The sequence below is a fragment of the Panthera leo genome, chromosome B2 (assembly GCF_018350215.1).
Source record: "Panthera leo isolate Ple1 chromosome B2, P.leo_Ple1_pat1.1, whole genome shotgun sequence".
Classification (NCBI taxonomy): Eukaryota; Metazoa; Chordata; class Mammalia; order Carnivora; family Felidae; genus Panthera; species Panthera leo.
Window position 1 is genome coordinate 55,511,756 of NC_056683.1, and position 17,188 is coordinate 55,528,943.

The following is a 17,188-nucleotide window of genomic DNA, read 5'->3' on the forward strand; positions in this document are numbered from 1 at the left end:
TTTAGTTTATTTTTTTAAGTTTTTTTTTTTTTTTTTTTTTCGAGAGATTGTGTGCACACATACATACACACTTGCACGCACATGCTGAAGAGGGGCAGAGAAAGAGGGAGAGAGAATCCCAATCAGGCTCTGTGCTGTTAGCACTGAGTCTGACTTATGGCTTGAACTCAAGAACTGTGAGACCATGACCTGAATTGAAATCAAGAGTCCAATTTGACAATAAATTTCATATGTTGAAAAAAAAAAAAAGAAAAAGAAATCAAGAGTCAGAAGCTTAACCCAACTGAGCCACCCAGGCATCCACCATAACACAATTTTAAGTTAAATCTGTATTATTCATTTTTTCTCCATAGTTTCTTAAATCCAAATAATCAACATAATAAAAGATCAAGTCCTGGCTTTTAGGATTTACTGGTACTACGGTATAAATACTTATGAGTGATGTCAAGCTATCAGCATGAAAAACAACAAATTTGGGAAGAGATAAACAGTAATACACTATTATATATTATTTCCACCATACAAAAACAACAGACATAAATAATCTAGAGCATAGATTGTAACAAAGTAATCACATATCGATGAAAATATTAACTATCTCTGTTTTTAATAATTTTTTTAATGTTTCTTTATTTTTTGAGACAGAGAGAGAGAGCATGAGCAGAGGAGGGGCAGAGAGAGAGGGAGACACAGAATCAGAATCAGGCTCCAGGCTCCAAGCTTTCAGCACAGAGCCCAATGCAGGGCTGGAACCCATGAACTGTGAGATCATGACCTGAGCCGAAGTTGTACGCTTAACCAACTGAGCCACCCAGGCACCCCTAATTTAATTTTTAATAATAGCTCTGCTTAACAACCAATTCACAAAGTCCCTAAAAATTTTACAAAGGGTCTTGTGAGCTGGCACAAGTCAGTTGTAGCATGCCACTGCTCGTGGCCTACTGTAGGAGACCAACAAATGTATAAAAAAAATTGAAATTTTTGAAATGGAAAAGTGTTTAATAGAGTATGTAATGAGTGCTATGGAACTACAATGGAAGGAATGAAAGAATTTCTCAGGAAAGGTATTTGAGATGGTTATTTGTGGATAAATAAATTATTTCTAGGTGGACCAGCAAGTAGTATGAGAGCATTCCAGTTTCCAAGAACCTCAGGCGTGAATGCATGACACCATAAAAGAAAGTACTGTTTGGTGAACTGCTAGTAGTTGGATCTAACTAAAGCAGAAAATATCTATGAAATGGTAGGCAAGTCTGGTTAAAGAAATAGAAGGAGTAAAGTTTGAAATTCTTCCTATGATATGGTAAGGAGTTTATTTGTATCCTGTAGAGAAGGAAGCCATGGAAAGGTTTCAAGCAGTGGAATGACAAAATATACATCTGCATTTTGTAACTTACTTTTTTGACTCTTAAAAATGCCAAGTCTTTTGGGACTAGGCTCCATTTTACCCCTCTATTTTCTTGAATATGTTAATCATAGTTACTGAAAATCCCCTGGATGACAACTCCAACATTTGAATCATCAGTGCCTTTATTTTTTCCTCTTGGTTTGTATTGAATTGATACTGTTTTTAACAAGGTCTTGTAATCTTTCAGTGAACTCTCCTCAATACTGTGTACGGAAACTTGAGAAAGCTTTGGCTGACGGTATTTCCTTCCAAAGGTGATTAAATGTTCCTCTGGTAGGCAGTTAGAAAAGCTGCAGATGACCTTGATGTCATGAGAGTTGGTTTCAGGTAGGTGGACCTAGGGGGTTTAGGCTTAGGTAGTCTGGACTACAAATAGAGCTCTGGAAGTCATCAACAGATAGATGACCATTGAAATAACAACCACCAGAGTACCTACTGAGATGAAAAGCTTAGGTTACTTCATGTTCTACATGAACAGCGTGTTATAAGCCCCACTCCTCTCTTTAATTGGTCTTCATGTCACTAGGAAATGAAGGCAAAACACCCAGTATAATAAATATAATCATGTTTTCTACAAGAAGAACCCACACTAAAAAGAAGATCAGTCTTGATTTAATAGAAAGATGTTATTTGTTGAAAATCCTGTTGTAAAAGATGCCCACGCTGATGTGTTTTCTTAACATTGACCTGTACCTATGAGAATCTCTGGCTGTCCCTGTGTGCACATTACTGCCCCCACAGACACCAAACCAAAACATTTTGACAATAAGGGAAACATAAATAGATTATATATTGAGTTTCCTCTATATAGAGAGATTTTTCTAATCAGCACTCATTTATGGAATTTCTGAAGATTTCTTATAACTCAAAAAGGGACTCATCATTCAAAAATAGTTGAGACCATCTCAGAGCATAGTTTAGGCATGCATAAATTTGTTTCCAAAATATTAAATTCTGTTACTGACAGTGTGGTTAATGATTATTGTAATGAATTTACTTATCTGGAAAGTTAAGTTGGATCATATGAAATTGCCATGTTTGTAGGTCAAAAATGTCAAATATTGGCAATTTTCTATAGTTCAACCTAATACTAATATAGAAACTATAAAAACGAACATTTTTTATCAAATAAAGAGAAGCAAAAATGTCTTATGATGCTAGTAAATTATTGTGATTTCCAGAAGAAAATCATTTGGAAATTTAAATGATATTAAATGTCATCTTCACTCTGTTATATACCCCCACTTTCTTTGAAGACTTTTAAATTTAACAAGCATTAGTGACAGATTTAGCATTTGCTATTATTCTCATTTCAGATTTTATTTTCTGTAAAAGGTCAGTGGATATTAAAAGAAAATAAAAGGAAATAACATTGAATTTTCTAATACAATTGAGAGAAAAAGAGAATAAAGACAAGCATGCAATCAAGAACCAATAAATATGTTAGAATTAAGTAATTTAATTATTAGGGTCAAGATCATAATTTTGTCACCAAACAATAAAATACTAGGCACAGAAGCAATTTGCAAATGCTGCCCTTTAATGTTATTGAATATAATTAACAGGTCAGATAGGAACTTGACATTTAACTTTCTTTATGAAGTGTGGTTAATTCTTATAAACATATGTTCCTTCTTTAACTTAGTGAGTTAAATCATAAAATGCATAGAATGTCCACTTCATATATGATCTTTTGTTACTATAATAACACTTCTTTATAATTATACAAATTAAAAAAACATATCATGAAATATTATTAAAACAAAAACTAAACACAGAATCCCAATGTCTTAATAGGTAGTATTCCCACAGGATGTAATGATCAATGCTTATGACAAGTATCTCCTAAATTATGGATTATTTATAATTTCTCATGTTTCTTTTCTTAAAAGTTTTATTTTTATGTGAATATCTCCCTACTGCTTTTTTTTTTTTTTAAATCATGCATTCCCTGTTTGGTGCTGTATAGATGGATTTCTTACAATACAGAAAGGATTTTAATAGTATCTTCCATTTCTTTTTTCCCACTGAAAGAATGGCTGCCTATTAGAGATTGCTGGTTGGTTTGGAGCAGCATGGCAATGGATACCCCCCAACGTGTAGCTTTTGTTACTGATGCAGTAGGTCAGCTCACTCACTCACCCTGGGAAGTCATTATCTCTTCAAAACCATCCTACAGCATAAGGGTCCACATAATCGGTGGGGAGTCACCACACCTAACAGTCTAGTTCTGCAGTGAGACAAAACCTTGAATTTTTGGAAAGTTTTCTATGGAAATCAGTGAATAAGTCCCTAATAAGAGCTACTCTATAATACCTTCATTTCCTATGTAGATTGTGGCTATTAATCAGTTTTCCATATATATGTACACTCAGTATGAAGGTTAGAAATTGCATGTATCTGAAATCTTTGGAAATTAAAAGCTCCCAAAGATCTGTAAGACCATCTCTGACAGCTATATGCACATGCATATCTACACTACAAAATTAATCTCTGGGGAGGCTAATTCTGATTTAGATAAGCCCAGTAAAATCAAATAACAAACTTCAGTAGGTACATCTGGAGGTTATGTACATTTCAAGATAAAATTGATAATATCACATTCACGTGAACAGCATTTGGATTTGTATACAACCAGCATGTATGAGAAGACCCTTAAGTACCAGTACATGAAGTGCTTATACACACAGAACTTCCTTAAAAACCTACATCAACCCTATAAAGTATGTTCTGTACCTTTACACATCCATTTTACAGATTAGGAAACAAGTAATTTCATGAGGTCACAGCCCATCAGCAAATGGCCCGGCTAGAATTCAAACCTAGTCTCTGACACTGTCTAGTGCTTAATGTCTATTTATTTTACTAAAAGCCTAATATCGTTAATGGAAAAATATAATTCTCATGACTATTTTAAAATCATTATGAGTATGCAAGTTTTAAATAATAATGAAAATATAGTTTGAGGTTTTAGCAGTTAAAAACATATGGGGAGGGGAGCCTGGCTGGCTCAGTCAGTAGACATGTGACTCTTGATCTCGGGGTTTTGAGTTAGAGGCCCACACTGGGTGTAGACATTACTTAAAAATAAAATCTTTCAAAAAAAAAACACATGAAGAAATAATTTCAAAACATGCTGGGTTGATAATTTTTTATTATATATTTTAAAAACAGTGTTATATCTTTAAATGTCAATAACCCTGCAGGGTTTGAGATTTTGATCTACTTTTAAGTTAATAAGCTAACCTATTACTGTTTCATGGATGCTGGCAGAAAACATGAGGCAACTAGGGACTTCATTACTCACAGTAGAGTAATAGCCAGAGCTTCATATTGGATTGTGCCTGTAATTCATGCGTCCCACCACCCAGGGGGGCAGTGCAGGTGGAGCCAAGCTGGATTCTTGACAGTCATTGGGCTGCATTACAGGGGCGGAGTGGCGAGTTGCAGGGATCTTAAACTAAGCAGAAGCAAACCTGCTCTTTGTCTGTGGGGGGTGTTACCTCATCCCTCAGTGTTTCTTGTTCAAAACAAAGCCCTGAAAAACAGCATGGATAATAGGGCCTTGTATTCTTGGCATGCCCAGGCAGAAAGTGCAAAGGCAGTCAGGGTCCACAGTAGATTCCTTCTCCCAAGAAGAGATAAGCAAAATGCATGAAATCTAGGAGTCCTTTAAAAGTAATGTTTGATATTGAGGAAAGATAGATAGATGATTATATTGTTTCCTTGTTTATTGAATATCTACAGGCTAGGTTAGCAACTCATAGTGAGTGCCTTTAATTTTATCTCTTCGGAAAAATTGAAGGTGCTTTCTCCTTTTTTTTATTCTGAACTTCTTTTGCTTCCTAGACTTCTATAGTGTTTTAACCAAGGGGAATGGTTAAAACAACTGTTTTCTATTACTAGCAATAAACATTGCTCCTAAAACATAGATACACATTTTTAGTGAGACTCCCTGCTTCTTCTGAATATTAACATTTTCTACCATCCTGGTTTCAAATTAGCTTCTCTTTATTGGAAAGAATGACTGAAAATTAATTTCCAAGATTTTACAAGTTTCAAAGCTATCTATCTATATTTTTGGTGATCAATACTATTAAATGTGGTTTAAGTTTCCAAGTAGGTGATTCTGATACATGAACACATTTTTAAGTTTTCTGGTAAAAAAGTATATAATAAACCAAAGTACATCACAAGCTCTAGATTAATAAAAATAGTAATACCTGGTGTTTGGTGAGGACAGACAGAAGTAGTAGCTATTTAAAAAATTCTTCCATGGTTTAATTTAAGTTAGACATCCTGTAATATTTTAGTTGTTTTCCATTAGTTATGCCATGAAAAGTTGTTAACTTTACGTTTTTTGAGAAGATTCATTTATTAGTAGGATTCTCCTACTTTTTATTTTATAAATGCCTTTTATTTTTATTTTATTTTAAATTATCATTTTATTTTAGAAAGAGAGTGTGTGTGAGCAGAGGAGAGGGGCAGAGGGAGAGAGAGAGGGATAGAGACAATCTCAAGCAGGCTCCACACTCAGTGTGGAGCTTGATGTGGGGCTTGATCCCATGACCCTGGGATCAAGACCTGAGCCAAAATCAAGAATTGGATGCTCAACTGACTGAGCCACCCAGGTACCCCTTTTAACACTTTAGGAATCAGACAGCAGTATGTTCAATCTAGTTAATGAATAGAACAATGACTATCGAAATTGGAAGTTTAAAGTAATATACTAATGAGTGCTAGTTCGCTAATGGATTCATTTCAAATGTGCTAATTAATGCTTTATGTACTTTGCACCATAAGCATCAGTCCTACTTCAGAATACAATCCAAAGCAAATGCTTTAAATCAGTGTTATAAGTGTCTAAGTCCTTCTAATTCACTCAACAGAAAAAAAGATAAACACTGTCATGACTAAGAACAAGATCAAGTTTTAGAAAACAATTCATCTTTTTCATTCATTAAGTACCAAAAGGTTAAAGATGAATAGAAGGGCACTGTCATATCTTAATATATTTCTAATCATAGGAATTCAGTGAGCTGGCCACACAAGGGGAGTGGTTTTTGTTTGTTTGTTTGTTTTTTGTTTTTTTAGAATTTCTTTTTTTAAAGGTCTTTTTACCTGCAATAATACATAAAGGGCCTTGAGGTTGCTGCTGTTTTAGGCTATAAGAAACTAAAAAAGTCGTTGTAAGGAATCTGATGCAAATGATTTGATTCAATCTGTGTATAGCAGGGAATAAATTAGAAAACAAAACAAAATAGAATCCTTAAAGTTAACACACCATATTGACTCCTGTCATACTTCTTGGCAATAAGATGTTGGTTGTGGAAACAGGGATTTTAATGGCTTGCAAAACAAGAGTATGATGGCACGATGTATCTGTTTAATATTTTTCAGTATTTCTTCCCCAAAACTATTTGAGCTATGATCTTTAGTAACATTTTTTTTCAATTAAAAAACAATTTAAGAATCTATTATTTACATTCATAAATAAAGCAATTTTGATATTTTGTTTTATACAATAATCACTTTCTAATAAATTATTCATCAGGCAAATGCAAATCAAAATGAAATAATGATTTCATATAAGCCAGTTAAGTAATCTTCATTTTTATGGTGACTTTTTTCAGTTATACGGTACTATGAGTAACAAAAATTCCTGTATTATCCAAAGGGGAAGGCATTTCTAATATTTACAGATTCCTATGATTAGAAATATATCAAGATATAACAATGCCCTTCTATTCATCCTTAACCTTATGATACTTTGAATGAAAAACATGAATTGTCTTCTAAAGCTTGATCTTGTTCTAAGTCATGAGAGCATTACCAATTTTATTTTTCTGGGATATTTTGTTTCAGCAGTGCTTATTTTCATGGAGAAGAGGTAAACATTCAAATTAACTAAGTTAATAATAAAGTATATTGACACTGAGTAGGGAGGAGTCTCACTGCTGAAGTAGGTTTAGTCCTGATCTTTAATATTTTACTTTTTATTTAATGTTTATTTATTTTTGAGAGAGAGAGAGAACACAAACAAAGGAGAGGCAGAAAGAAAGGGAGACAGAAAATCCGAAGCAGGCTCCAGGCTCTAAGCTGTCAGCACAGAGCCCAACACGGGGCTTGAACTCACAAACTGCAAGATCATGACTTGAGCAGAAGTCAGATGCTTAATGGACTGAGCCACCCAGGTGTACCTTTAACATTCTACTTTTAAAATTTCTCTCACCTACTCTGGTCAGAGTTTACTTTTTTTTTTTTCTTTTTTAAAGGGAACTCAGGTTCTTCTTGGGGCTTGTGATTCAGAAGTATCTTGGAAACCCTCAGCCTGAAAGACTGAGCAGGCAGGGGCCCTCTATCTTCACTGTAACCAGACTGGCTGTGTTTTAAGTTTTACATGAGATTTCTTTAAAAAAGTCAATCTAAAAAATTTTATAAACCATGGTATAGAGCATTCTGCTTTATTAAACATCTTTACATGTTCTACTATAACTCACAAATGTTAGCTATATGGGCTAAAAATATCAGTTTGTCATATAGAAACTCAATTTGGTATCAAAAGATCATTCAGATTGCTATATTATTTTATTAACTATTCATTTACTCTGTGGTGATTAATTTCTTTCCAAATTTATCATTGCATTGGCTTATGTTAAAATGCCTGTTATATTTCATACGGGGAGACTTTATATAAGTGCAGTGCTCTCCAGTAGGTATTTCTGTGATACAAGTAGTAGCCTCCTAAGAATTGTGCTGTCCAATATGGCGGTCATAGTCAGATGTAGTTGTTGAGTACATAAATGTGGCTAGGGTGACTTAAGAACTGAATTTTTAGTTTTATTTAATTTTAATTTTAAAAATAAGTGGCCACATGTGGCTACTTGGTACCATATTGGACACTGCGGCACTGCTGAAAGATACATATGAAATACTCAGCTACCAAAATTTTTTTGATGTGTTTTCTTTTTCAGTTCAAACTTAAGGAAAGAGGGAGACAAAGCCAAAGGATTTAGATTTTATAAATGATTTCATTTTGATAGCAAAAATAATATATTTTTTGAATCTGCCATCCACTCTCTCTTCATCTTTTCTGTCTCACTGTATAACGTATCTTTGATTTTCTCGTGATTTTGAGTGATTTTGCTTTCTAGTGAATGAAACGGGTTGGGAACTTGGAGGGCATTTTCAATAAAGTCAATAAACTGACTTTTTTGGGAGTATCCAGAAATAAAATGAAGATACTACTAATGACATAATAATCTTTGATAGTTCTGAGAAAATTTCAATATGCAAACATCCAAACACAGCAAGGAGAAATGAGCTTAAGGGAAATGAAAAACACTTTCTGATTCTGCACTTATCCTTCTTATAATCATTTTAAAAAATCAACAAAAGAGACAAATAGACCCATATGCCTGAATCTTTGATGCTTTCAAGACTGCTATTTTAAAGCAGAATCTTATGTTGTCAGTTCTATATTCTTTAATGTTTCCTTATAAACTAATAGAATGACCTCTGGGTTTTGTACTTAAGGAAGCTTTCAACATTCACAAAATTGAAAATGAAAGGTTATTTTTTTCTCAAAATGAACTTTTTTTTGAAGTTTCAAGTTTTTATTTAAATTTTAGTTAGTGAATATACAGTGTAATATTAGTGAAGTTATTTTAAGAATACATAAAATTACTGTGTGGAAAAGGGTAGAAGGCACCAGAAACATGTTATGTGTGATATTATCCATTTTTTTTTAAACAACAAGAACAGCAAAAGAACATTCTTGCCACAAGGAGATATAAACACAGGGAGAAGAAAATAGGAATTGAGAAAAGCATCACAAGATTTGAAAGGTCAGTTTTGAAAAGTCTGTGCTATGCTTAAATCTGAGACCAGTGAATAAAGGCATACTTTTGTTCCAGTGACAAATGGTAACAGAAGAGAAAGAAGCAGGATGGTGGTAGGGAGGCTTGTGCCGGGGTTGGTAAATATAGAGAACACCAAAGGGAACAAGCCAGGCCAGTCTACAGGGTTCAGGCTCATTCTGTCTAGATTTCTGTTAAATCTCCTTAAGACTCTTCTATTAAAAAATAATAATAAAAATAAATAGATAGATAGATAGATAGATAAAGACTCTTGTAGCCACATAGCACATACTGGGCATTTCTGAACTCCCAGTGTTCCTTTTTATATGTCCTGAACAGTTATGTGCGAGCAATGTCGGTTATAACCTTTAGTCTCGCTAATCCACCTGTGGGGGGAAGGGCGGGGGTCTGCTCATGAGCTCCAGCCCATTTCTTTGGAAAGCAATCAAGTGTTCCCAGACAAATCCATCTTCTGATCCTATGCCCCATACTATTTCCTTTCTAAACTTTTAACATTTCTTTCTTTCCCTCTCTCTTATTTTCCCTGTTTACTGCCTCCCTTCTCATTTATGACCAAAAGAAGAAAAAAATAAGAACGAGGAAGCAATTAATCATCCCAGGGATTAGTCAAGTTTGACAAATGTTATAGATCTTTCCAAGGATAAATTCCTATGTTTCTGATTTTATCTTGCATAGCCTTCCATATGAATGGTGTCATGATATGCTCGTAGTAAAACTATGGTAGTGATTGTAATGTTATTGCTATTATTAGCATAACAAATATAAATATACAAATATGGAATTTTATATTATAATATGTCATAGTATAGTAAAGAATTTTGAATGACATATTCTGGGACCTGGTAAACACTTCCCATAGCTTACTCCATTCATTCTTAGGAGGCTACTACTTGTATCATCCTCATTTTACAACTGAGGATATCCTTGTATGATTTCTTTTATGTTTATTTTTGAGAGAGAGAGAGAGAGAGAGAGAGAGAGAGACAGAGTGCGAGCAGGGGAGGGGCAGAGACAGAGGGAGATACAGAATCCGAAGCAGGATCCAGGCTCTGAGCTGTCAGCACATAGCCTGATGTAGGGCTTGAACTCACAGACTGTGAGACCACACTGGCTCAACTTGTTAAGTTCTTGAATAACCATGCATTTTCAATTATACTTTTTTTCAAAATTTATACTCAATTTCCTAACCCCTATAACTACTAATAGTTTCTCTATACTGATTCCTACATAGGGGGTAATGTATGTGTATTTTTAATCATTTGAATTCCAGGGAACAGCCAGCCAATTTGGCAATGGGGTCTATCTATGACAGAAACAGTAAGAATTGGGCATGAAATAAACTTCTCAAGGGGTCACACACAGCAGGTTGTGTCCTATTGCAAGAATCCAAACTTTATAATGCGACACATAGATGGGAAAGATGCTCAGAGAAAAGGGGGCAGAATGACCAGCTAAATGACACAAGGCTGAATTGTCCACGATGCAATCCATCACATTTTTGCTAAATAAACATAATACCTAAATGCTGAATAGTGTTGGATTTCACCTAGAAAAGGAGTAAGGAGCTATTAATTCAATTCTAGGGATTAACCAAATTGGCACACTCTGATGGAAGGGCCTGTTGTCAGAAAAAGCTTGGGGCATGTGTATTTAGTTTGCTAGAGTTGTCATAACAAAATACCACAGACTGGTATTTGGTATTCTGGTTTAACAGAAATTAGTCTTCTCATTGTTCTGGAGGCTAGAAGTCCAAGATCAAGGCATCAGAAGGTTCACTTTTTTTCTGGTCTTTTCCCTTGGCTTGCACATGCCTACCTTCTCATTGTGTCCTCAAATGGTCTTTCCTCTTGGTTTGCATTCCTGGTATCTGTGTCCTAATCTCCTTTCTTATAAGGACGCAAGGTATATTGGATTAGGGCCCACCCTAACAATCCCATTTTAACTGAATTACTGAATTACCTTTTTCGAGGCCCTGTCTCCTTATAATCACAATCTAAGGTATCAGGTGTTAGGGCTTCAACATATGAATTTAAGATGGGTGAGACACAACACAGGCCATAACAGAAAGTAAGGCACCAAAAATCACAGGCAAGAGTGGGAGGGCCCTCATACATCACAGGTCTGGTCTGGGGTTTAGGCCAAGTCTAGTCAGATTGCCCTGGGTCTGAAAGTCCCATTCAACATTTTGATAGTACTAGAATAAGTTTAATAGGGTTATGTCACTCACTCAAGATCTCATAGATTAATAAATAGCAGACAAGACTTGACCTAGCTTTAGCTGATTCTAAATCCTAATCTTTTTCCTAAATCTGCTTTTCTATAAGCCAAATATCCAACACAATTATAACTAAAATACAAAAAGACATGTTACTCAACTGCATTATTTTTAAACCTTCATCTCATTAGCTTTCTCTAATATTTGTCTCTAATATCACAGAATTCAACAAACTGAAAACCTAATTATTTCGCTTGACAAATATATCTTGAGTGTCTGCAAGGTGCCAGGGACTTAATCCAGTGATTGTGATACACGAGTAAATAAGACAACAGTCTCTCCATAAATAGAGATGATATTCTAGTTGATGGTTAAAATGGAGACAAAGAATAAACAAAGTGATTAAATGTAGTTTATATTATGCTATGTGGAGATAGATATCTGGAAAAAAAACCAGAGCCGAGTTTTTGGAACAGGGGCAGTGGGCGTGTAAATTTTAATAAGGTAGTCAGGGCAGGCTTTCCTGAGAGACTGAGATTTATAGCACTGTCTGAATAAGATGTATTTTTGACTGAAATAATATTAGTGACTTAAGAAGAAGACTTGCAGAATTCACTGGGATCTAAGTTCTTACTTAACTTTCATTGGCTATTTTCTTCATGGCCATGTATGTGTCTGAAAACCAACTGGAAGTACTTGGATTTGGTAGTTCACAGACTGGAAGGAAAGGTAGCTCTAGGAATGCCATAAACACACCATTTGCGTCATTCTTCCTCACTCTCTCCCCTCTCTCTCCTATTTTTTTCAATTTCTCATCTCTCTGTCAGGCATCTCCAATTTGCGGGGAATAAAGCCACCAGCTGTTCTGTAGTCACATTATTTAGCAGCTAACCAAAGAAAGAAGTTTTTCTTTTAGCCTCAGTTTTCAAACTTCAGTGATCAGTGAAGATCACATGCTTCTCTTTGTACCTATCATTATTTCTGGGGGATAAGGAATCATGACTTGAATGGTCTGGTACCCTCAAAACTATATGAGCACTTCTCAGAAAGAAGATGGTGATAGTAACTTCAGTAGAATGTATGTAAACTTCTTTCTTTCTTTTAAAAGTTTTTCATACTTATTTATTTTTGAGAAAGACAGAGGGCGAGTGTGGGAGGGACAGAGAGAGAGGGAGACAGAATCTGAAGCAGGAGCCAAGCTCTGAGCTGCCAGCACAGGGGCATACACAGGGGCTAGAACTCTCGAACCGCTAGATCATGACCTGAGCCTAAGTTGGACACTCAACAGACTGAGCCATCAAGGTGCCCCTAAACATCTTTAAGCAGAGATTATAACTTATAGTCAGCTCCACTGAGTGACTCAGTAATGGTTATGCTGAACAAATTGTGGATCATTTATTTATATTTCTGTAGTGTTGAGATTTTTCTTTTCCTCCCCAGGGTTAAATGAAAGAGAGGAAAGCAGGGAGATGAGAGGAAGTGTGGAGATCTGGCCAGACATGCAAAAAAAGCTTCGAATCTGTTATCCACATCTACAATTAATGTGTGTTGTGACATGGTGTGGTTGACTGATAATTACTTCCCAAAATATGTCCGTGCCCCAGTCCCAGGAAACTAAATGTTACTTTATTTGGAAAAAAGGATTTTGCAGATGCAATTAAGTTAAGGATCTTGAGATGAGATTGTCTTGTATTATCTGAATGGGCTATAAATACCATCACAAGTGTCCTTAAGAGAGAGAGGCAGAGGGTGATTTTACACACACACACACACACACACACACACACACATGCACACGCGCACACACACAAAGACAACGTGACCACAGAGGCAGAGGCTGGAGTGATTCAGTCGCAAGCCAAGGAATGCTGGTAGCTACTAGAAGCTGGAAGAAGTAAGAGTTTCTCCAGAATCTCTAGAGGGAATACAGCCCAGCCAAGACCTTGATTTTGGACTTCTGGACTCTTAGAACTCTGAGAGAATAAAGTTATGTTGTTTTAAACCACTAAATGGGTGGTAATTTGTTTACAGCAGCTGAAGGTAGTTAATGCAGATGTGGAGGAGTGAAAAGGCAACAATTTAACTGGGATTCTCAGAACGTGGAGAACCTAGAAGTTGTCTGCATTAAAACAAAGCACCTGAGGAGCACCTGGCTGGCTCAGTCAATAGAGCATGTGACTCTTGATCTCAGGGTCATGAGTGCATGCCCCACGTTAAGCAAGGGGACTGCTAAAAAGAAAAAAAAACAACAACCCTTAAAACAAAACACCTGATCCAGTTCCTCTGGCGATGGCCTCAAAAAATAAACTGATGACCTGTTCCATTATTCATAAGTGGGGCAGGATAGCTTCACGAGGTCCCCAAGCGTGAGTCCTATGTGTGCTGCAGACTTCATGCTCAGTAAGTGAAAGGTGAGCCTGTTACTACTTCCAGAACTTCTGTCTCCCTCTAAATTGAGGTACAGGTTTGAGAATCAAGGATTATAAACCCAGACTATGTTTAGAGGCACACAAGGGCAGGTTTTTAGGAAGTCATGAAAGTAACTGTTTTTCAGGTATGAACTAGATTTTATGCTTCTTTGCATCAACCTTCCCACTTGAAGAAGGACCTTGCTCCTGGTTTTACAAATCTTTGTAATTGATTGGAAGAAAATGCTGCATCAACTGTGAATGGTACTTATTGACTGTGGAATGAATGTAAGCCAAGAAATAATAGAAGCAAGAAAAAGGAGTGTGTAAAGGCATCAGTAACAAGCATGAAGTTAAGAGAATGTTTCTTAAACTGTAACTTTGAAGGCCAATGTAAGGTATTGAAATGATAGCAGTGTTTTTCAACCCAGTTAACAAATGAGACATTTTTCAGTGTCAAGTTTTTCCTCCAGAAATTGTCATTACAATTTTGACTTTTAATACCAAATTTACTGTAGAATTTAGTATAACAATATCTGCTTGAGCCCAAATGGATATACTTAACTGTTTTACATCTACCAAGTTAATATTTCATGACATTTTGCAAGGATTCATTCTAGGCACTCTCTTCTCTGAATAGTTTGACACGTATGTTGTCCTATGTATCAGATCTTATTTTTATATTCAAGGATGTGTGAAAATAGAACACCAAAAAGGACTGGGTGTAATATATTTTCTAAAGAAATGCTTTAGAAGTTAGATATCAAAATAAATTATTTAATAAAATCTCTTGATATTTTGCCTGGCCCCCCTCCTGAGATTCTAATTTAATTGGTCTGTACTAGGGATGGAGCATTGGTAAATTCTTAAAGTTCTCCAGATTATAGTAATGAACAGACCGATTTGGGGACCACTGTTTTGGAGCCTTATTAGCCCTAGGCCATGGATGAAAGTTCCTAATAAGGCTGAAGGTTCACCGAAACTAGTCTACAGAGAAACAAACAAAAAAGCAACACACAAGAAACAAAACAACCCCAAGCCCCCAAAACACAGAACCTATAAGAAAGTATCTGTCATAAGAACCTAGGCAGTGCCTGAGGTCATTAACTTGAAATCACGCATAAAAATCAGTAGATTCTTTTTTAAATTTTACTTTAATAATTGCATTTATCAACAAATAACTCCTATCTGGAAATGGTGATCAGTAAATAAACAGCAGTCCATTTAACTGAAATGTGAGACCCTAAAAAATAATAGTTATTAGATAATTATCTCTCCTCCCTGTCACTTTTAGATCTTGCTATCTGAATTTTTAACAGCTTTATTCAACTATAATTAACACATGGTATACCACACAAAACATTTTTCAAGTATACAATTTGACACAGGAATGCACAATCCAGATGAGAAACATATCCATCAGCCCCTGTCTCCAGGGAAACATAGTCTGGTTTTTGTTACTATAGATTAGTTTGCATTTTCTAGAATTTTACATAAATGGAATCATATAGTTGTACTCTTTTTCATTTACCTTCTTTCACTTAGCACAATTATTTTGAGATTCATCCATGCTTTGGCTTTCCCTAAAGTTCATTCTTTTTTATTGCTAAATAGTAGTCTATGAGATAAGTCTTTATCCATTAATCTGTTCCACATGAACTTGAGAAGAATGTGTTTATTCTGCTATTGTAGGGTAAAGTGTTCTACAAACAACAATTAGGATGCGGTGGTAGTGTTGTTTAAGTCTTCTATATCCTTGCTAATTTTGTTTGCTTGTTCTGTCAATTTTGAGAGTAGTATTGAAACTCTCACTTTAATTGCTGATTTATCCATTTCTCATTACAATCTTATCAGTTTTTACTTAAAATATTTGAAGTGCTATTATTAAGGGATTAAAAATTTAGGATTGTCATATTTTGTGATGTTATGTTACTGCTAATTGACCTCTTTATCATAGTGAAATTTTCTTCTTTCTCCCTTTTAATATGCTTTGCTCTGAAAATTACTTTAATATTAAAATAGCCACTCAAGCTTTTAAATAGCTTTTTTGACATATTATTTACAACCATCAAGTTCCTATGTTTACAGTTTACAAGGCATTGTTTTTTAGTATATTTATGAGTCAGGGAGCTATCAACACGAACTAATTTTTAAATTTTCATAATTTCTTTAAAAAAGCTTGTGTCTATTAGCTGTCACTCTTCATTTACCCCATTCCTGCAAATCTCTTAGTCTAGCCAACAACTGTTCTCATTTCTATCTCTATAAAATCACCTGTTCCAGACATTTAATATGGGCAGAACCACACATTCTGTAGTCTTTTGTAATTGGCTTCTTTCACCTAACATATTTCATCCATGTTGACACAGGTATCAACACTTCATTCCTTTTCATTACCAAATAATATTGCACTGTATGGATATACTCCATTTTGCTTATCCATTCATCAGGTGATGAGTATTTGAATTGTTTCTACTTCTTGGTTATTGTGCATAATGTTGCACTGGGTATCTGGCTATAAATTTTTGTATGGACATATGTTTTGTTTCTTTTTGATATATTCCAAGGGATGGAATTGCTGTATGTATGTACTGCTATGTGTAGTTTTATGGAAGTGGCAAACTGTTTTCCAGTCTATGCACTATTTTACATTCCCACTAATAACTTATGGAGGTTCCAATTTTTTCACATACTTCCCATCAACTTCCTTTTGATCGGAATGGTCTACATTTTTACATCCTTTTATATGTAACCTATTTGTATCTTCATATTGAAGGTACATTTTTTGTAAGTTGCATAAAGTTGGATCTTTTAAAATTATTCAATGTGACAATCTTTGCCTTTTAACGGGGATATTTAGAACCATTTATATTTTGTGTGATTATTGACATGGTTAGGGTTAAAACTATCATTTTGCTATTTGTTTTCAATTTGTCCCATCTGTTCTTTGTTCCCTTTTTATGTCTTTTCTGACTTCTCATGAATTAATTCAGTATTTTTTATCATCCAGTTTAATTCCCCTTGTTATCTTATTATTATTGTTATTTTGGTGGTATCTTTATAATTTATAGTATAAATATTCAAGTTGTCACAATCTATATTCATGTGATACACCACTTCATTACTGTGTAAGAATCTTATATTTGTCTACTTCCATTTCTCCCCTGTGCTGTTACGCTATTGTCATACAATTTATTTTCATATATCTTAGTCAATTATGTTTTTTTTTAAGTTTATTTATTTATTTTGAGAGAGAGAGCATAAGCAGGGGAGGGGC

The 17,188-nt window shown here is 35.0% G+C and overlaps 1 protein-coding gene across 2 annotated transcripts in view; it reads right to left on the reverse strand.

Annotated features, from left to right (window-relative positions):
* KHDRBS2 (KH RNA binding domain containing, signal transduction associated 2) overlaps positions 1 to 17,188 on the reverse strand; it is a 579,306-nt gene that overhangs the window by 45,861 nt on the left and 516,257 nt on the right. The window contains exon 9 of one of the 2 annotated variants that reach the window (XM_042937334.1): positions 13,894 to 13,899. The exons of the other annotated variant lie outside the window; for it this stretch is intronic. Coding sequence (XP_042793268.1) covers positions 13,894 to 13,899 — 6 coding nt within the window. The remainder of the gene's footprint in view (positions 1 to 13,893; positions 13,900 to 17,188) is intronic. 2 annotated transcript variants of the gene reach the window in all.